The sequence below is a fragment of the Ruditapes philippinarum genome, unplaced genomic scaffold (assembly GCF_026571515.1).
Source record: "Ruditapes philippinarum isolate M1 unplaced genomic scaffold, ASM2657151v2 ctg3756_1_1_1_1, whole genome shotgun sequence".
In the NCBI taxonomy this organism is placed as follows: Eukaryota; Metazoa; Mollusca; class Bivalvia; order Venerida; family Veneridae; genus Ruditapes; species Ruditapes philippinarum.
Genome location: NW_026867329.1, coordinates 33,805 through 57,292, shown reverse-complemented (window position 1 = coordinate 57,292; position 23,488 = coordinate 33,805). Strand labels below are relative to the sequence as shown.

The following is a 23,488-nucleotide window of genomic DNA, read 5'->3' as shown; positions in this document are numbered from 1 at the left end:
AAATTTAAAGAATTATTTGACAAAAGATACAAACTATGTTTGATTATATTTGATATGTTATAAATTACATGTATACATTCAATTAGATACATACGAGCGTAGACAAATAATCGTGACAAAGGTACATAGCAATAGTCAATGTTGACAACAATGATATGAACCAGATTAAAAATGTTATCCTTACTTCATTTTTTTTTTAAAATGTCGAAATTCGTAGCTCGCGGTGATAAGACACATGCTTGGTTTTATTCATGAATTATTTATAGGTTTTGTGGTTATTTTTCAATTGCATTTATCAAGTGACATAAATCCACAGGTAATGTATTTGCACAGAGAGATGTCAATGTTAACATAATTTACCAATTAGAAACGTTACCTTAAAAATTACATTAGACAAAAAATAAATGTTGTGCTGCCTAGATATTTCAAACGGGGGTAAACCGGTTGTTTAAATCGAAGAAAAAAAAAATACTACCAACTGAAAGTCTTTATGAGTGTTCTGACTTTAAAATCATGTTTATTAAAATAAATGTGTAACAGTTAAAGTCGGGTCATGAACTTATATTACCGAATTGTTCAAAATTTGATATTTCATTTCATAAACATGATACATATTTCAGTGGCCTACGATGGTTCCCTAAAATATACTTCGGAATATATTGTCAATATTTTTAAATTGATAAAATGTCTCAGTTTAGATTGGTATTTTATAACTTATCCTAAATATCTTTCATTATCATTTTGTGATCAATCACTATAGAACATGTTTTTATTTTTGAAATATATCAACAGTAAATCAGCACAGTGCTTCTTAAATATATAATATAAACACATTTGCTGCAATATAAACTTTTAATGTTTGCTTCTGGAAATCATATATTTTTATATCCCTCACACTATTTAGATTACCCACAAAAGAACACATTGGGGGAACATTTTCGCTTTAAGTACATGTAGTATTCAACGTTATTCAATATAACATACAACACTTACATTGAAAAATAACCCTAATTTCCGTTTAATGCTTGAACAAGAAGGAGCACAACGTTTCAATTATATATCCTGAAGATTGGACTTACTGACCGATTTAATAACATTGTTGCTACTTTATAAATCCCCAGAATTGTTTATGCATAAAATTTACATGGTATGCATACAATTTACATACATTGAAATATAAATAACTTCCTTGCATTAAATGTGTTTTTTTTTTCATATTCAATAATCCTTTTCAAGTGCACAACAACATTATCATTGAATTGAAATACGAAATGACACTAACTAATGTTTTTTAAGATTGAAACTTGCATATTTATTTAATTTTGTCCATAAATACTTGTATCAAACAAATAGATAAATAACGTGAGGCCTTTAACGTTACGAATAATTGATCTGAGAATTGCTAATAACCTTGTCATATGCATCAAGCCGTTAATGGAATGAATTTTCTGTTATAAAGCTTCTGTAATCGTAATTTGTTATTACTTAGCATGTTAGCCGATGATCAATATGACATCTCAAATAATTATGTTCGCTAAAAGTAAAAAGGTCGAATAAAATCCTATAATCTTATAATTGTTCTGTAAAATGCAAAATTTTATGAATCATTTGACAAAAGATATAAACTATGTTTGATTATATTCGATATGTTATAAATTACATGTATACATTCAATTAGATACATACGAGCGTAGACAAATTATCATGACAAAGGTACATAGCAATAGTCAATTTTAAAAACAATGATATGAACCAGATTAGAAATGTTATCCTTACTTCATATTGTTTTATAAAATGTCGAAATTCGTAGCTCGCGGTGGTAAGACACACGCTTGGTTTTATTCATGAATTATTTATAGGTTTTATGATTATTTTAAATTGCATTTATCAAGTGATTGAAATCCACAAGTAACGTATTTGCACAGAGATATGTCAATGTTAACATAATTTACCAATTAGAAACGTTAGCATAACCTTAAAAATTAGATAAGACAAAAAATAAATGTGGTGCTGCGTAGATATTTCAAACGGGGGTAAACCGGCTGTTTAAATGAATTTGTAACAATTAAAGTCGGGTCATAAACTTATATCACCAAATTGTTTAAAATTTGATATTTCATTTCATTAACATTATGCATAATTATGTGACCTACGATAGTTCCATAAAATATACTTCGGAATGTATATTGTCAATATCTTTTAATTGATAAAATATCTTAGATTTGTATTTTAAAACTTATCCTAGATAGCTTTCATTATCACTGTTTGACCAATCACTACAGAATATTTATTTCTTGTTTAGATATATCAACTGTCCGTAAAACAGCACAGTGCTACTTAAATATATAACATTAACACATTTTCTGCAGTATAAACTTTTAATATTTGCTTCTTGAAATCATATATTTTAAGATCCCTCATTCTATTTAAATTACCCACAAAACAACACATTGGGGAGCATTATCGTTTTTAGAATTCAACGTTATTCATCAATATAACATACAACACTTATGTTAAAAAATAACCCTTATTTCCTTTTAAATGCTTGAACAAGAAAGAGCACAACGTTAGAGCAATACTCTCATAATTTATAATATATATAATAGATTAAGACTATAAAGAAGTTTCGAGTTTTGAATAAGTGATATCAAAATGCATTCTGTTAATTGTCGTGAGAATTTGGTTTGATTTTAAATAAATATTATGTAACATTATTCTCAAAGACAGAAATTTACATTTTAGAGACACTGCAAACATGACATAACATAGCATAAATTATGAGAGTATTGCTAATAGACTTGTCATATGCATCAAGCCGTTAATGGATTATAATTTTTTGTTATAAAGCACCTGTAATCGTATACTTGTTATTACTTAGCATGTAAGCCGATGATTAATATGGCATCACAAATTATGGTCGCTAAAAGTAAAAGGGTGAAATAAAATCTTGAATCACTGAGTATAATTTCTATTAAAATAGATACACCGATGTAAATAAATAACATTAAAATATTAATTTAATTTGATGACCCTTTTATGTATCAGCAGTATATTTCATCATAAAATAAGTATATCTTACTTTCATTTAGGAATAATTAGGAATTAGAATGTAAGCAAAATATTGCAGCTGTAGGCTATATCATGATATAAAGTATATATCAGTTAACCTAAATCAATGAGTACAGTATTAAGATAGAAATTTCTTACTTCACTTAATAGAGAGAATCGTTTACCTTATGTTAGTAAATTAATAATGTTTAATCACAATTATTCCCTTACATTTCTTCATAGAAATCGGCGCTGACAGCTGTTTACCACTGTTACATCTCACTCAGAACTTTAATCTATCTCTTCTGACAGTGTAAAAGGCTAATTTTTCGATTATCATTAAATATTTTCAGAGTAAAAGCTGTGAAAGACAAATCAAAAGCATCCAAAATAAATGTTTTTGTGCGTCAATAAAACGATTCATTTCAAATAACAAACATTGCAAAGACAGAACAAGACAAATAATTCCCTTCGTGTATCTTGTTTGAGTGAGTATTGAAGACACTGAGAGCTTCTCAAAATTAAATGGTTGACAAAACTTTAAGCAGTGGCATTACGTTACCATACTTATGGCGAATACAAAAAGTCAACAATGTGTTTATGTCTAACATTTTTTCACAGCACTACCATTCTTTTAAAGTGTCGTTTTAAACAGTTTTAGAGTTGTCTAAAATAATAATTTAAAGAGTATGGTCGGTGTTTACAGACCGCATATTTACTTAAGAGCTATTGAATATAATATACCAAAATGAATTCAATTAGCATGACCTTTTCATACACTGACCATACAAGGCTTTGCAAGAACAAATGACCGAATCAAAAACGAGCACAATTAGATTAAGTACTCAAAATAGGTTATCAATGTAAATTTAAAGTCAATAATTTTGTTATGAGCATTTGTGTAATGAAAACAAACCCTCAATGTCATAACAGTTGTTTTATAATACAGTCTCAAATAAAAATTAAAGCAGTTTTTATAGTGTGTCCAAAAGCCAACACGCGATTATATGAAAACTAAAGGAAAGGTAAGTAAATGAAAAACTTAAATTGTCTTTAAAAGTATGATCGAGATCAGAACGCAAATTTTAAATGTTTCAAGTCAAATTTATACGCGCATTGATTAAAGTTCCTAAACGTTAATCAAAATCAATTCGAAGCACTATGCTGGACGTTTTCGAAATCAAGAGCGTTATTATGATCTGCATAACTAACAGGAATCATTTAAAAAGTTGTTACCAAATAATTATTTATTTCTTTGTCTCCTTCTTTTTCTTCTCTTTGATATTGCTGCAACAGTCGATACATATTATTATCGCAATCATGAACGTTTCACACATGCGTACAAGTTATAATGATATCAAAATATAAAAATTATTTAGATTTTGCATGAAGAACATACAATTTTTCCACGAGAATGGAACCTTTTTTATATTCAAGATTTCAAAATATTCAAGATTCCGTTTTTCTCTATTTTATTGATTCACTTGTACCATTTTTTTCTCAAAATCTAAATAATAATATCGGCTACTGTTGTGATTAATTCTGTTGGAGATTTTTTCCATTCAGCTTTGAGTTTCTTAATATATGAAATACAAGATATTGTAAGTGTTTCGCTTCTAATACACATGTCTGTAATCGAAGCACAAATAAACTATTTATCAAACATTCACTCAACAGCGACATATAGATCTATGTAGAGAAATTCTTTGTTGATCATTAAGAGACCATGCTTCAAATTTCTCATATCAAGTTAGATAACTGATTTTAACGTTAATATTATTATTACGTTTAATATTATGTAAACATGTGTTTAAGCCCTATGGCAGTTAAAATGTTAAAACGAAAATGATGACCCCGCAATATATGTTACAACGCTGAAAAATATAAATGAATTAAAAGAGGTTATGACAGGACAGTAAAGTTGGTGATTCAAAAACTGATAGCTGTTGATACAAAAACATTTTTCTGATATAAAGGAATTTGCAAACCATTAAGATATCTTGTAAAGTATAATTATCTTAAATGGGATAGTATGTCAAATATTTGCACTATTCCTTATGCATTTATTACATTAATTTATATTTAATTAGTTATTTAAAAAAGATGTTCCGGTAAATAAGCTAAGTAAACTATTTTTCGAGGTATTTCAAATTTATCACAGATACCTATTTAAAATAGAAACCAAGCCAACAGCTTGTTCGATACAAGCAATGTATTTATGAGTATGTAAATGTTATGCAAATCCTGTAAATTTTATTCATTAGATATTCCGATGATTGATAAGCTAGCGACAATGTAATTGATAATTTTCGAAACGTTCAAACTGTAAGATATATAATTTAAATGTTGTGATTTGTTCCTATATAAGTATATAAAGGGGGCACAGGGGTAAATGTTTTATGTTATAGTTTAAAATGTGTTGTTTTATAAGTGATCGAAATATAATGACAAATCTGGAAAACTTTACGTTCCATTCACAAATATACACCAAACTCATACAGAAACGAACATACTATCCGCGTCGTTTAGAGTTTTGCAAAAAAGCTTCTCAGCTAGCTTACATGACGTGAGTGTCTACATCATGTTTAACTACAGAATTGTCACAGCTTCAAATACATTCCAAACTTATGTTATCGTACACTTTACCGTATATATTAAACACTGCAAGATATTGTAAAACTATAAAATCTTAACTTGGCGTAATATGTGTCCCTTGATTATGCCTGACATCCTTATCTTTCCTTAGGCAATTTTATTCTAACCATTTCTGAAAGTTGTTCCTGACAATAACCATATTTTTTTTATAAATTTATTTCTTTGTTTATTTATATACTTTTATTTATTTATTTATTTATTTATTTATTTATTTATTTATGTATTTATTTATTTATTTATTTATTTATTTATTCTTTCATTCATTCATTTATCTTTTTATTTATAATACTTTATTTTTCTTATATTTTTTTATTTATTTATTCATTTATTTTTGTGACTTTGAACGATTGAATGGTGTTTTCAAGAAGCAAACATGAAACGTATATCCTGCTCCTGCAATAAATGCGTAAATGTTAATATATAAAAGGAATATAATACCAATTGTGCAATGTTGAGTTGATTAGGAATGCAGATATCAGCAGCCAAGGTATTCATATTTTAGAGAAAGTAACGTATACATATTTTGGATCAAATTTTATCGAGGGATGTTGGCGGGCATATGAGTTTTGTTTCGGGTGAAATTTTGATCAACGTTTGCCTTACTTCTACGAAGGCAAGTGTAGCTTTATCATTAAATTTAATCTAACACATAAACTCTCTTCAGGGCCCACAAATTGTTTAAAGCAAATTGCTACGAAATATTCCAACTTTACTTGAAATATTTATATAGAAATTATTCTAAATATATGCATAATGAAAAAAATACCCAATAAGTATTCGCACGGCATATTATTATATTTATCAAAATACTTCATCATTTGTTAATTCTCATTTGTAATTCATTAGTATCTTTTGATAATGTTTTGTTATTAAAATTTTTAAAAGTAACTTTGTTCCAGCATGCCGTTTGCTAATTTCAGTCAAAACAACACTAGTGTATAATGCATAAGAATTATTGTGACTGACTAAGAAGTGATTATCAAAAATATTTAAGATAAGAAGCAACATAAGTTTTTCATGGAATGGCACTACTGTGTCACATTGTAGATTCCATGATGACAGCCGTATGGACACAGCTTCATATGTTCCTAAACTCAAAATGTCACCATTTTCGTGTTAAATGTTGAATTCTGCTTCGGCCTGAACTTGGGGGCGTGGATGGTAACTTGCACTTTCCAGTACTGTCCATGAACACGCTACATCAAACCGAGTCTGCAACATTTTCAATATTGTCGTGTTGGGCTTTCTTTAGGGATTCTGTTTTTCTCCATTTTTTTATATAACTGACAAACTCCAAACAATGCTGTTTATGTAACGACTTTACTGTTATACTCAGCATTAATGTTTGGTTGTGCACAATATCACTTTGATTGTTACAAATATCTTTTAATAAGTGTTCTTCATTAATAATGACTTAAAACAGACACTTAAACACGCAAAATCTTTGTATAATGTTTTAAATATTTATTTGTAACCGATGTACTCTTTTAAAAATTCTCTTGAACGTATCACAATTATTTCTGGTGTAATCTAATTTTATTGTTAATCAGCATTTTTGATGAATGCAGCAACGCTTTATAATACTTCCATTAACAACGAATTCTAAAATGACTTTTGTTGTCTTTTTCAGAAAAAAATTAAAGTAATGATAACTTCTAACGAATCTAGTCCATTGGTAATTGCACGGTGTTTTACTAACTACTTATATAGCAATTTGAAACATAAAGTTAAAAAAGGCATGTTGATGTTTAGTTTTGTTTTGCAATTCAATGATTTTAGTTTTGTTCAGACCCATTATAATATGTCAAAAACAAGTTAAAGCAATGCCATACTGAAACATTGACAGCCGTGTAATTAGTTTTAGAAGAAATATCTTGAATATATAATAAATATAATCGTTCCACTTGGAAGGGAATAATTTATAATTTTTCGTCGGTAATATCAGAACTCTTAAGTGTAATGGAATGTACATTTAAAGGTTATTTTTTCAGTAAAAAAATCTAACCTTTGTAACCATAAGGACTTTGGTAAGAAGTGTTTCAAGAAGCGATGATATTCATAAACTACACTCATGAGTTACATTTCTTATATAGTTCTTTTATACAATAAGATAAAACACGATTAAGCACCAGGTTTGTAAAGTAAAGTAATGGATACAGAAAAAGGATAAGTACAGTTATTCCTCGAATCAATGTTTTTATAGCCAAGTGATTCATATTAGCATGCAATGCTCTCAAGAAATATCTATTGCATCAAGACAAATATGATGCAATAATTTTGCAGATTACATTCACCACATTTGAAGCTGATGTCATTCAAAACGTTTGAATCTGTGCATATTTAAGAATATCATCAAGGCACGTTTTTTTTAACAATTTGGCAATGGTAAGTTATTTTAATGTGATTGTTGAATTATATATCCAATATATTTCTAGTTCACAGATTTAGTAATTGAAAAATCTTTAAACATCTTGACAGGGCTGGTTTTGGGCAGATTAATCATAAAACAGTAATAGTAATGTAATGGTTATTCTCTGATTTTCATTTTAAAAATAGTTTTCTTAAAACTGATTATAAACTTGACTATTGTTTCTGGGAACTTGCATTTAATGAATGGAAGAAAGTATAAGCAAACGAGCCTAAATCAGATTTTTTTAGATTTAAAAGAAAAAAAAACATTTGATATTTATAAGAGTTCCAATAATTTAAGATTTTAATAATTCATAATTATGTGACGTTATATTTTCAACGATTTTGCCAAAAATTGGCTCATTTTGGACGTTGCACGCTACCGTTAAACATTAGGCAGAAATCGTTATGGGTTAAGCCCCGCAACCGACCTCTCTTGTCCTAAGGCCATAAACAGCATTTTATTAAAGAATGTAGTAAATTAAACACTGATATCAAGATACAGCAGGATCTTTTTTCTATTTTGCAGATTCTGTTATTGTCCCATGTAAGAGGATATTATGCCGCATTCACAAGACCGGCAGCGAATCATGAAACAACAGTGCAGGTTATAACCCACTATTTCACCATTGGATATAAGTACAAAGAAATATTAAGTGCGCAATAAAATTGAGTTTAAGACATTTTAAAAGATTACTTTAATCTCTATATTTACGTCAAGCACGATTGACGAAGCGATTCTTCAGGAACTTTCATGGAGTGGGAAGTGTATTGGCTACAAAACAATGTGGAAACGACTAAGGCTGAAGTACGGACTAAGGATGTGTCGTTCTACCGTTCTTCGATTAATGTACATTGCTGATCCAGCTGGAATGGAAAGGTGGAAGAGAAGGCGATTACTCCGACGACAATATTCTTGTCCCGGTCCTAAAATTGTTTGGCATATTGACGGATATGGCAAAATAAAGCCATTCGGATTAGCTATATATAGTGCAATTGATAGATATTGTAGGCGAATCTTGTGGCTGTCTGTTGGAAGAAGTAATAACGATCCAAAAATATTTGAGTTGCAAGATATTTTCTACAAAGCGTTGAGAATTTAGGCGTCATAATTCTAACTTTAATTGGTAGTGATCGGGGCACAGAAAACGTAATAGTTCGTTAGCTACAGATATTTTTCAGACAAGGCCATGTTGATGCCCATTCAGGAGGAAGAATCTTTTTAGTGGGCAAAAGTACTTCAAACCAAATGATAGAATCTTTATGGGCAATGTTACGCCAACAGGTCAACTTATTGAAAGATATGCGCTGCACAGGTCTTTTTAATGATGCAGATGTTTTTCATCGACAATGTTTATTATATTGTTTCATGCTAGTAATTTCACGGGATCTTCAAATTTTTTGACAGAGTGGAACTTGCATCAGTTGCATGACATTTCATCTTCTTCAACGGAAGGTGGTCCTCAAGAAAAAACCGAGATATTGTTTACCATACCCGAGTTGAAAAAGAAGAAAAATTGTCACCACAATGTTCGCCATGATGATAAAACATTATATACGCGGCAACAAAACACGTCGGGCTGTTTTCCTGAATTTATTACCTTGTTTGATTTGATAAGTTTTAACGCTAGAGGGGAACTTGTGAATGCTGAAACCGCTTTTAATCTTAATATATATATATCACATCATTTATTGAAACAATATAAGTTTTCATCTATACATTATTTATGTTTATGATTATAATGTATTTTAATATTTAGCTCTCTTGTACTTAGGTGCAGAGTAAGCGTTTGTGGCAACTTTTGTCCGTCGTAATAGTACGTCATTTATTCGTAAAACAGTTTCTATTTAAAGCACACTAAAAAGCGGTTTCAGTCTTGTTATGACTTTGTCGAAAAACTCTTTTATTTGTGATTTTGGCTACACTTCAACAAAGGTAAAAAAAGTTGTTTCCCTATGAATGTTTCGACCCAAGGACGATTCCATTCCAGAATTTTCAGGATGTTTCGAAACAAATCAGGATGTTTCGAAACAAATTACTGACAAAACATATTTTACCATATTATTCTATATCTTTCCGAGGTATTATAACAATGCACTGGCTGAGGTAGAATCGTCTAGTGTCAACTCGTAACTGGGGATAGAAACGTTCAACATTTCATTTGTAGTGATTGAATTTTTGGTGTGTTTTCCTTTTAGTTTTTCCCATCCATTGAAAGAACAAAATATTTCTGAGATCATTTTTGAAAATAACGTTATATTTTAACGCTGTACACATATATCACGATAGATTTTCAGGGGAGCGATAGCCTTATAGTTAAGGCGTCTGCCTCGCAACCTCGGAATCTTGGGTTCGAAGTCCACACGGGTCACGACCATGATTCTTCACATGGCATCAGTACTGGTTGGTTCAATGAAGCGGACTCGAGAGTGATTTATATAAGTTGTAAGAACTTGTTTCACAATCGAGCTAAAATAAATAAGTTTAAACTAAACTAATGTTTCAGGTTTTTACGAGGTAACTCTTTTATATATGGTATCTAATATATTTAGTTAATATTCTGGAAAAATACCACGAAATATTTTACAAAAAAATAAAATAGGTAGCAACACATCATGAATATATCTGAAAATTCCATTCTCAAAGTCACTTGCTGCCATAAAAACTTTTGAGCCTTGCAGAACGCTTCTGCTTTTGACATCACTTATAATTTCATCAAAGAGTGTCCTTACACTTTTAATAGCAGTTTTGGACATGCCCTGGTCAGGTTACGTAACGTACTTAATAAAATTAAATATTCATCTTATTAAAAAGACTATTATAGATATTTGAATTGTATTGGTTTGGTTTTCCTATAATCGTTTAAGCACTTTTTTACAATTTACTCGAAATATTATATTATGGGTGTCATGTACCGGTATACTGTTCATGTTTGAAAATATTTGATAATAGTTTTTTAATGCTTAAACAAAATATTGTGCTCGAAACATTTGGATTAACGACTATTCTTGCATCATAATAAAGTATAATAAGTTTTTTATGTATCATTGACAAAAATTTATTGTCTCATTGTAAAAAAGTTATAATGTGCACAAAAGTTGGTAACGTTATTTAGTTTGAGGGAACAAAGCAAATATATATTCGTTTATAAAGCATAAAAGTACTTTTTAATATTGATTTTACTGTTTATCAAGAAATACATGTGTAATTTAAAACCTTATAATTTTTGGTTGTTTTTTTTTTTCTGAATGTTTCACAAATCTTCAAACCTTCAATTAAGTCTTTTTTACATACAAAAGTATTTGAAATTGTATGGTGTCAGAATTTCGATAACTTCAGTTCAAATTTGCACTATTTCACTGGAGAATATTGCTGCAAAGCAAAAGAAGAAAAACTTCACACACATACTTAGATATAGGGAAATGTTGTCCTAAGAATAAAAAAAAAAATGAAAAGCACACTTACTTCCGTAGCTTATCATGTGACAGATTCGATTTTCTTTAGATATTTTATATAATTTTTTATAACAGTGTGGGCGAGCTTCAATTTAAAAAAAATTCAAAAAGGGGAAATTAAAAAATGTCATTATAATTTCATGTGAGTTACACTGATAGCCCTTAAAATTTCCTACGTTAAAAGAAAATGGTTCCCTTTAAAAGTTTTTTATCGTCGACACTTATTTAAAAAAATTGAGCGTTTTTAACCACCCCCCAACAAATTTGGGAAGGGAACTTTTAAAAAAAACGTTTTCCCCTTTTTTTTATTAAAAAATATGATACTTTATAATGAATGTTTAAAACAAATTGTATAACATAAATTTTTTTTTAAAAATGCAATTTAAAACATCTATGTTTTAAATTTAAAAATTTTAAAAAAAAAATACTTAAGGAAAAATGAAAAACGCCAAAGCCGCACTTAAAGCAATTTTATTAAAATGAAAAAAAACACCCCCAAAGACTCCATTAAAATTTTTAAAATTTATAACTTAAAAAAAAACGCAGACCCTTTTAACAACTGAAAATAATTCAAAATGTTTAAATTCAAATGTACAACCGTAAATCGAAGAACCTAAGGTGAAAATCCCAAAATCACACTTTTTCATCACAGTAGTGCAAACTTAACAAAGGCAAAAACCAAAATTAAATTCCAAAAAAGTCACTCATAAAAGTGTATTCGTAATGTCACCGTCGGGATCTTTAGAAACGACAATGTCCTCCACCAGCGTCTCTTACAAATGTACATCGTCACCTCAAAGACCTTACGGTGCGGATAGTCGCCTATGGGATCTGACGCCATTCGGCCTGTAGTGTAATGCAAACACGCTGGTGAATCCGAGAAATTGTAGACCGATGGACACCAAAACGGTTGGCGCTTTGTAAGATAGCCCCGACTGAATGTGTCCTTAATCTACCTAGCGGTTACTTCTTTGTAGAACTATTGCATACAATTTGCCATCAAGTCTTCAGTAGTGTTTGAAATTTAGCACCTTTTATGGAGGAAAAGTGTGTATATGCAATTTCCATGTGAGCTTTTACGATTTCTTAAACAGACCATTTGCATAGTTTAATAATCATTTTCATCAAGATTTTAATTGCTCATTTGTGTCTAACATTTCTTGAAAGATGTGAAAAACAATAATTAACAGTTTAAAAAAAATAATTTCATTTCATCAAGTAACCATGCATTGGTTCAATCTGTTTTCTTTTGTGATCTTATTACAATTAGCCAAAAGTGTTGCTTTTGATTTTTCATGTACTGTCTTTATTATGCAATAACTTCATTAACATGCAATTATTTTTCATAATTTTGTTATCTAAATGACCGGAATGCATTCGGTTTTATGAAACTGTGAAAAAATATTTAAAAGAAATATATTTTCCTTTTTAAAATGCAATTATCCCGATCGTGCGTTTTCATAGTCCTTTAGAATATAAGAAGAAATTCGCCCGAATTTTATAAGAAATGCTCTTTTAAATAATTGATTAATAATGAGGTCAATAGACTTAGGTAAAAACAACTGTTTTATGATATGACAAGAATAAGGTTGTTACATTTTGCTGCAACATATTCTTTTCGTTAATGTTTATAGAAGAAACGTTAATGTCATTTTCTAGTGACTGCCATCCAAGTCACAAAATAACATTGTTTACACACCAGTTGTACAAACTGACAATGGTTGTTAATGTCTTAAGTGTTAAAGCTGTTGTGAGGTAATCGTAAAAAATCTGAATTCTGATGAACATGTCCAAATTACAAAAAGAAGATATAACGTAAACATATTTTTATGTCTGCTTCAACTCGTGATCCTAATATTTCCATTCTAAAACCTGTGTGAAAATTTCAAAAAGATTACCGTTAATTTTGAGTCAAATGACTCCGCTTCCGAGCCGAGCATAAGCACCGTGACATCAAGGGCTTACAGTTTCAGAACGATTGTCCTGTTTCGCATGACATGTTTGATTAAAGCCCTACATGTATTTCCAAAAAAAAACTCTGTATCGAAAGGGTTTTACCTCTTGACAACAAACAAAAAATATCCTTTTACACATAGCTGTAACTAAAAACGCCGTCGTTTCTTTATCATCAATACCTTCAGTTTTTTTATATGAAAATTTGATAGCCTGCTAAAAGTATATAGCGTAAAGTCAGAACACTCTAGTCAACCAGGCTTTTGAAATCAGGAAGACATGATCACTACCGCACAAAAAGTACTATCACTTTGTAAATATTTTATCCATTCTTGTACATTATTATAATAAAGGCATTATTAGTTGTAACGTCTTAGTAGTTGTTACAGGAATGCTGTTGTGTTTCGCAATAACTTTTTTTATTTTAGAAGTGAAAAACCATTATTTCTTTTTTCATTTTGTTTATTACAATGTCATTGGATAAGACTTTTGTATTTTACATTTTGGCCTACAACAAACGCATATAGGGGCTTATAGTCGTTATTAAAATATTAAAAATCCATCTAAAGGTTTTTATCATATTATGGACACAAAGCGAACAGCGTGACATCTGACAGACATTAATATAAAAAGCTTAAATGTAATTATTTTTTATTATTAATACTGTTATCATTACTACTACAAAAGTAAAATTGAAAACAATTAAAATAACCATGATCAAACTAATCCCAAATAAAAATCTAGTGATATTTATTATTAATCATCTTGAAACAAGGCTGCATTAGCAAATGACATTCCACCGCATGTCAAGCATCAAAGAACACAATAACTTAATGATTAAAACTATGAGATAACAATGGAAACAACAGACAAAGACCAGTCGTTGACTGGTCAGAATAATTTTATCAGTTGTAAAAATAAATCATATTTCAGGTAATTCAGATGATTTTCTAAGTTACCCTTTATAACACAGCTTATGGCAAAGTTGAGTTGAAAACCCGAGTTCTGGACCATCCGGATTTATAGACCGGTCACACAAACTATCAGAAACCGAATGGATTTGGAAACCCTTCATAAATTTTTTTTAATAAAAATTAAACACATAAACATGTACATCTATACATTAACATTTAAATCGCAGTATCAACTTGAGATATACATATATGGTGGCATATTTCTGCCACCAGATAACCATATAACTAACTAGTTAATTAAGAGATTAACTAGTTATGTAACTAGTTAACCTCTTAATTAACCAGTTAGTTATGTGGTTAACTAGTTACGTATCTAGTTATTTTTTTCAATAAATAAAAGATCATAGCGGAAATAAATGCATGTTAGTTCCTACAACTCCCATTCTTAATATTAAGTTGCATAACTAGTTAACCTCTTAACTAACTAGTTAATTAAGACGTTAACTAGTCACGTTACTTGTTAACCTCTTAATTAACTAGTTAGTTAAGTGATTTACTAGTTATGTAACAATGATTTCATAACTTTTGTGTAATATGATATCCTCTCTAGTCCCGTGGGTTTAACATTAGAATGCATATGCTCTAGTACTTAGAATAAAACTTATATATATTTAACAGTGTTATGCTTATTACTGACCATCGGTGATTCAGATAATACTACAATAACCGTTTATTTCATCAGGCCCATGCAATATAACAGAATTGTCACCATTACATGTTGCCAATGGATATATGTTTTAACATTTTTCTCCGGATTTGGAAGGTTGCCAATCAAGAAAACATTTATATTTTGTGTTATTTCCTTCAAATTTAGTGGGTTAACATGACATGCATCTTTCCCAAGAATATATGACACACTGCAGACTCTTTCTCAACAACTAAAACTTTTCCATGAACTGTGATATACGGAAGCCCTGGAGGGACATTTATTATTTAAAATTTAGTACTTAAAATTTATTACTTATTACCTATTATCTATATCTTATAACTTATTATTTAAAGATTATGACTTATTATTTACATATTATCTGAACCGCGCTATATTTGGCGGGAGAAAAAAGATGTTTTAATTGAGGCGATGACCGAAAAGGATGAAGTTGAGGATCAGTTACAGATGGTATGTATGATACATTAATAAGTCAATAATTAAATGTAACTGCACGCTGTTTAGAATAATTTCTACTTTATTGAAACCTTTTTGTGGACGTTAAGTAGGAAACAATTTTTCTTGTTCTCAATTTTGTTGAAAAAAGAAATGTCCTGATTACAGCAGTAGGTACAGGGCCATTTTAGATCTAGTATTCTGACTATCTGTGGCAATTAAACAGCGACCTTTATTTCATATATTATTTGATCTAGGTTCCAGATTATAATTAAAGCATCCAATTCTGTTAAGTAAAGCCTTGAGAAAGTTTTTAAGTGTATTGGAGTGGACCTTTTCGAAAACCTAGCTAAATACCGTTTTTCGGTACGTTATGGATTTAGCTGTGTACCAAATGAAGGACATAACACACTTACATGATATTTCTATTTTTCTTCATTATTTAACCATTTCAGATGAAAAATATCAGGTGCATATTTTCAAAAAAAATGTTTATAATGAAAATCAATTAAATTAAAACAGTCATTGTGACATCTTCCATGATAAATAGAGATATTTTCTGCGTAAATGTGTGTATTTACTTTACTTTTTGTATGGAATTATTCATACAGTACAATGATATTTAATTATATAATCTTACAAAGAAATAACTTTTTTGTTTCACTTTAATTCAAGAAAGGCCAAAACCATAAACGTTCATTATTACACTCCCCAGAGCTATGTACGGAAAGTACCGGAAAACGGCGTTTAGGTAGGCTTTCGAATTCGTGAAATTCATTAGTTAATTCCCTTTATTTCAAAGATGCCATTTGTAAAATAAAACTTGATAAAATATCTCAAAAACTCATTTTATCATCTTGCCAGTTTTATTGTAAGTATTCTTTTAAGTTTGTTGACATATACATGCGGTTGTGAGCTTGCAAGTCGTTTGCTTGTGTATTTTCAGACTTCTCAGATTAATTTTCCCAGTTCTTCGCCTTCGGTGCATGAACGTTTATATACACAGGTGCTCGTTCAGTCTTGTTGCCCATATAAAAATGAAGTTTTAAAAAGAAAATTGAAAAAAAAAAAATTTTGAAAAAAAAAAAACCAAAAAAAAAAAAAAAAAAAAAACCCCATCAAAATAGAATCTAACTATTTTGGGTTGAGTGTTGAAAAAATTGGGAGTGTCCGAGTTAAAATGTAAGTTATTTAAGATTGTATGTAAGGTAGATGAAGAATGTTAACAATTTTCTAAATGCATGATGACTGTGTAAAGAGTAGCAAAATAGCTTGTATTGTTACAAAACTTCATTTTTTTATATGGGCACCAAGACTGGACGAGCATCTGTGTTTATATATAGTCATAAAAATGAAAATTTTCAAAATAGAAATTTGGCAATTTTCAATTGGTTTGGTTTAAACATATATATTTAAGCTCTATTGCAAAACAACTCTTGGCGGCATGGCCTAATGGTTATAACGCTTTGGACAAGTAATCTTATGATTGCTAGCCGCATGGTTTCAAACCCTGACAGGGCAAGTCTTTGTCCTTGAGCAAGAAATCTTACACTCATTGTTCAGTACTGGTTGGTTCCTGGAATGGATTCGAAAGTGTGTTAATCAGCTAATAGCTTCATATACAATCAAACTAAAATAAGTTCTTTATAAACCGAAAACAAAGCAACTTACATTTATAAATCACTTTCAAGCACAGATGCTGCGCCACCCCCCCCCCCCCCCCCACACACACAGCTTGATACGCACCTGTTGACTGTTAGGAGTCTGCAATCTTTACTTTATTGAGACTTGATGGTAAACATTATTGTTTCAATATATGAAAAAAATGTTTTAAAACCAGTTTTCTCTTTGTAACAGAATCGTGTTAAAATATTAAATATTTTTGATAGACAGTTAAATAAAGAGTATGACTGTATCGCTTTGAGGGGGGGGGGGGGAGACAGGGTCTGACCCCCAAGTGTCTGTGCGCTGCTTTCCTAGAACCAACTTACTGGTGTCATATGAAGAAACATGGTTGTGACCCAAGTAGGACTGGATCCCGTGATCTCTTGGTTGAGAGACAGACATCTTAACCATTAATCACTTCCCAGTGATTTTTCAATTTTCTTTCACAGTAAATAATAATTACATTTTTAACACTGACTGATGTTATTTCAGTCTCACACTTGCTTGATAATGTTCATCACTAAGCATTTACTTATTCTCACACTACATTTTCGATGTGCAATCCAGTTTTTACACCGGAAATACAGTTTCCAAACAAACAGACAACAGGCTTTTCTAATCAGTAGTTTTGCGAGTAAAGATAACTGGTTGTGTATCTCACTGTATAAATTGTATGTAAAATGGTCTGACACTTGGTAGGTTCAACACTTAATTTAAATACTGTGGTGTCAAAAGATGTCTTGAAGTATATACTGTGACGAAGCTTACATGTATATCCAAAGCTTTCCATCGGTGTAATTTTTTTTTAAATCAGACATAGAATCACAACAAACTAGCGGTCTAAAAACAGCATAATTTGTTATGTTCGAGCATAAGCGATATCAATTTTACTTGACAGTAAGGGAAACAACTCGTATTTTTTCACTCAATATACATTGGTTATTTACATAGATCATATCGAAACTGTTTATGGGTGTATTTTCCTGCCTTAAGGTATTAGCACCCTAATGCATTACCTCCGTGTTGAAGAGTATTCAAATAGGCTAGAAATACTGTTAACTGCATTGAAAATGAGGGCCATGGGTTCAATCCCCAGAAAGGTCAACTTTTTTTTTCTTTCTTTTTTTCTTTTAACATTATTTATGTATCTCTCATGTCCCATTTGGAAAGAAAAAGTGTTTAATTTTGATTTTTTAATTTATATAGGTATTTATTGACTAAATTATTCTAAATCTATTAATAAATATGATACCTGATATTTTCAAAGTGTATTATTTCATTATTATAGAACAACTGAGATAAGCTAAAACAGTACATAAGTTTCATTTTCTTCTATTATTATTTTTGTCTTTTGTGTACTTAAAAATCATTTTGCAAACCGATATTTCCTCTCATTTTTATTTAAACTCATCCTCTTTTAGATTTTCATTAAATAAGATCGATTATCTGTTGTTGATATTTTCTTTCTAATGTGGCCTCCTGCAATAAATTCGGGCGTATATTGCAGAGCAGATGATAATATGTCTACACTTATTCTGAGTAATAGCTTAATAGAAAGTTTGAAGATTCAGAAAAGTTGAAAAGACTTCATACATACAAAGAACACATTGAAATGATACTTGATGTTGGATGTATGAATAAGGAAAAGTACCATAAGTATTGTTTTTTGCAATAAATAATGTGTATATATTCAGAATAAAATGTTAGATTGATAAATGATATGTCAACACAATGATCACATTGTAAATCTTTACCAAGTTTGTTCTTTGAGCATTATAATGGACTTGGCATTAAAATGGGGCTAATTTTATAGCAGGGTGGCAGTGTATAAACCTTATTTAGTATCAGACAAGGTAAAGAATCACCTTTAAAGATAAGAAATAGTTAGTAAAGTATTTTTTATGCTTTGCAGGATCGTACAAAGCGGAAACAGAAGTTACAGCAGCTTGTACAAAGCATAATGGCCACTAAAAAAACTGAAGGCAATCTCTTTCAAAGGTATGATGGAAAGTAAAATTCTCAGAATTTGTTATTTATGTATTATTTGCAAAAGTTAGTTCATTTGGGAAATGAATATGCTTTTTAAAGAGGTTTAGTGTCACCAATTATTTTAAAATTATCAAAATTGGCCCAAGCCTGGATGGCCATAGGTTTCCAATATGGAAAAACACTATAGAGACTACTGTTTCTACAGTCAAAATATCCTGGAAATTGGTGTGAAAGGTTGTGCTGATGATTTCTAGGGCAGTGTCAAATATGGTTACACTAGGTTGCTAGAAAAACTAGGTTACACAGCCAATATGGATATACATTTATACACCTTTAATGATAGGTAATAAATCTTAAGTAATAAGTCTTAAGTAATAAATCTTAAGTAATAAATCTTAAGTAATAAGTATTAAGTAATAAGTATTAAGTAATAGGTCTTAAGTAATAGGTCTTAAGTAATAAGTCTTAAGTAATAAGTCTTACGTAATAAATTTTAAGTAATAGGTCTTAAGTAATAGGTCTTAAGTAATAGGTCTTAATTAGTCCCCTACCGGTTTAACCGGAGGGGACTTAAGGTTTACCCTCCGTCCGTCTGTCTGTGTGTTAGTCCGTCAGTCCGTCGACAAAACTGGATCCCGCGACAACGCAAAAAATACTAAAAATATTTTTATGAAACTTAATATATGGATAGATGGCAGTATGGAAATTATGCACGTCTTTTCCTTTTGTTCCTATGTTGAAAATTCTGTTTGCTATGGCAACAAATAGCCTGAGTTTCAATATATCTGATTTAGATTTTTCAGCTTTTTCACCATAAGTTCTTTATTTCTTAAGGTGTTTACTTCAAACTTTAAATATAAGTTTCTTGTCATCATCCACATCATATGCGACAAGGTTTACAACTCTAGCACAAAAATTAACTCTAGCACAAAAATTAGCAGTATTACCTCCCTTGAACTTAGAATTTTTATGAAAAATAATGTATCTACTTCAAACTTCATATAATATTTTTATATGTGTCTTATTATCACTCAACATTTTTGAGAAGGTTAAATACTCTAGCATGACTATTTTCAGAATTATGTCCCCCTTGAACTTAGATTTTTTTCGAGAAATTGGTATTTTTTACTCCAACTTCTTCATTCCTTATAGGATTTACTTTAAAATCCCACATCATAATAATATGACAAGGTTGTATAAATATAATTTACTTACTAAGGCAGGGAAACTTAACACATTACTGTGATATAGACAAACTTAGAACTCAAAAGATTTTAGTTCATTCACTGGTAAAATTGAACGGCCAATGGCCCATCAGAATGTTGCTGGGGTTCTAATCGGTAGGGGACTTATGGATTGCTTGCAATACTATGATAATTGCTTGTTTTGACAAGAATTATGCTCTTTTAAAACTTTAAGTAATAGAATTTATTACTTTACATATTCATTATTTGTTATTAATGATTGGATTGTCTTCATACTTAAAACAATAACTCTTAGGAAAAGAGCTTCCAGTATCCCAAACTAAATTTGACATTGATTTATATTTTAGGTCCACTTGTGAAATTTTGCCTGAATTTTGCAATTAATGGCAAAAATATTGTTATAACAATGCTCGATGCCATTATCATATTCCAACTGAACTTGACGTTTACAAGAAAACAGACTTGATGTAATTGATCACGAAATTGAATTTGCTAAAATTGACCAAAACATGTCTGTAAAGTGTTTGATATGTTCATGCTTAACACCCATTTAAAAAGTACCTATAGTTTGATCAATCTGAACTTGATCCTGACATTTATATGGCCTTCAACTTTAGAGGTTAATTCTTGAATTTTGCTAAATGTAATGCTGCATTGTTCTTATTTGAATTATCATTTATTGTTGACAATAATAATAATGAATGATTCATATAGGAATTTGGGCATCAAGGCCAATTCATTGAATTGCGCAAATTGTCAGAACTATGAAAATACATGACAGATGCTAATCATAATTGAGTACCTTTGACAAACTGATATGTTAAGCAATTTGAGCAAGACCTTGCCCTTCAGATAACATTTACCTTTAAGGTTATTTGTTCAATTCTGCAGGTCTTTGTAACACATACAAATTTGAAAAAAGTCAGAAAAGGTTTATCACCCTCAGTTAATTTTGGTGATAATATTATAATTTCATGCATGATTTTCTTGTTGCATCATTACTTTTCTAAGACCTGGAAACTTGGAAAGAATATAGGTCAGGGTCACCACCCAGTTTTGTGACAGCAAATATTGAATTTATCTTGATTTCAACATAATCAATTTGATCAAGATTGGTATTTATGGTTGTCGTTTGCTATATGGACAAACATATATTTTCTTTGGTCATGTGATGTATGCAGTCTATTAAGAACTTATATTAAATGATATTAATGAAGATAAAACAAGTAAGACCAAGTAATGATAGCTACAACTATATTATAGTTTTTTTATGAAGCAGTAATGAACAATTCAATTTAATATATACATACTGAAAACATGACTTAAAATAACATTTTTAGAATAATTTCTTTGTTCTCCTTTTTGCCATTGTTGCAATTAACCAAGTCTATAATAGATCTATAACTCCTTACAAATAACAATTTAGTAACAACAAATAAAAGTATAGAAATAAGTAATGATAAATTATATTTACATGGCTTCTTTAATTTATAAACTAAATGTTATTCTGTTTTTAGCACACGAGTCCTTATACTAGAAGTGGTCGTGGGCGTGGAAGGAGGTCAGAATACAAGGTGCCTATAGGTTGGCAACATTTTAGCAAAGGGAAATACAGAATTGTTATGCAAAGGAATGGAGGTGGTACACGAAATATATACAAGAATTCTGATGAAGAAGTAACAGTAGATGAAATACTCGTAGAAGGGAAAGCATTTTACTTTAAGGATGGCAAAAGCAAGTTTGGTTTATTAGAGGAAATGGCTGTTACCCTTGTGACAGCTTCTGGACAAGAAATTTCAGGCTTCACAGACAGAAATGGTCTGCCCTGTTGCTTCACAGAGTATGTTAAAGCTTATGGACTTTACCCATCTCAGTGTCATTTATACTTAAGAACGAAAATCAAATCAGAATCGGATACAGATAAATGTTTAAAAACAAAAGAAGTAAGTCCGTGTTTTCTTGTAAACAACATTAAAGCTGGGTTGCTGGAAATATCATATGAGAAAAAAACACAATCTGTATATGCTGATACAGGAAGTTCCATTTACATTAAATCATACAGAACTGCTATGTCTTTGGCAAAAGATGATCTTGAAGAATACAATGTTTTCAATGATGGCTATTCAGTAATTAGTGTACAGAAAGACAATAAAGAATATTTGGTAGCCAAGGAAAATGTTTACTATTTCCAACAAGTCAGTTTTGATCCAAATCAAGTTGTTTGCTTCATACATGGACCGAATATTATTCATGGGAGTGAAAGTGACGACTTGAATCATCTTATGATAGGATGCCTGACAATAGTATTTTATTTTCAATATAACATGCTAAAGTCCTTTTAAATACAAAAAAAAATCAATTTCAGTATATCAAAAAATCTCAGTTGAGTTCCTTTAAGAATTAGCTTTTGAGCTTACAGAAATTATTAATACACACTCATGTTTATATACTATACTCGTTTTGTTAAAAACCTTGTGTTAAATAAAGGTATTATAAATTTCTACAAATATTTATTGTCATTTCTTAAGAGAAATTGTAACTACATTTCATTAAAATATTTATTCCCATTATTGCACTAAATCATCCCTTACGTGTGAAAAATAAGAAAAGCTGAGAAAACTTTCGCCATACTGAAGTCATTTTATGGTAGTGGGATCTCGACTTTTAATGTTTAATTGTTTTGAATAGATTGCAGATTATGTTTTGCTTGGTCGTGTGGGGTTGTGTTCATTGAACGCTGCCTTTCTTTTGTGTTCTTGTTTTCCGTATTAAATATATATTGTAGTTGTCACTTCAGTGTTGTTATATTTTTCTGGTCCTTCGGGATCATTGATGCCAGCACTATTAAGTGTTGAGAATTGAGTACCGCTCAAGCCGGTGCTAGGGGGCGTGAGGGATGTTGCACGTATTCATTATCCCTCATGTACAGACTCAATCAAACCGAGTCTGCAATTCTCTTGTAATTTTGTTGTGATTAATGCTTCCGAGGGATCACTTTGTTTCCAGATTTTTATACTTCACAACAGCAGGTG

General features: G+C 30.2%; 1 protein-coding gene across 2 annotated transcripts; it reads left to right on the top strand.

Moving 5' to 3' along the window:
• Window positions 1–15,477: 15,477 nt before the first annotated feature.
• LOC132735744 (uncharacterized) lies at window positions 15,478–23,222 on the top strand. 2 transcript variants are annotated; one of them, XM_060722733.1, is made up of 3 exons: window positions 15,478–15,612; window positions 19,175–19,260; window positions 21,974–23,222. In XM_060722733.1, the coding sequence occupies exon 3, from the start codon at window positions 22,079–22,081 to the stop codon at window positions 22,796–22,798; it is 720 nt and encodes a 239-aa protein (XP_060578716.1). In that variant the 5' UTR covers window positions 15,478–15,612; window positions 19,175–19,260; window positions 21,974–22,078; the 3' UTR covers window positions 22,799–23,222. The 2 variants fall into 2 exon arrangements, 1 of the variants encoding a protein (XP_060578716.1); XR_009626494.1 differs by lacking the exon at window positions 15,478–15,612 and adding an exon at window positions 16,227–16,468 and having other exon boundaries at window positions 21,974–23,221.
• The last annotated feature ends 266 nt before the right edge of the window (window positions 23,223–23,488 follow it).

What these genes read in the sequence shown, in the direction of transcription:
- LOC132735744 (XM_060722733.1), top strand. Translation starts at nt 22,079, where the DNA reads ATGCAAAGGAATGGAGGTGGTACACGAAATATATACAAGAATTCTGAT.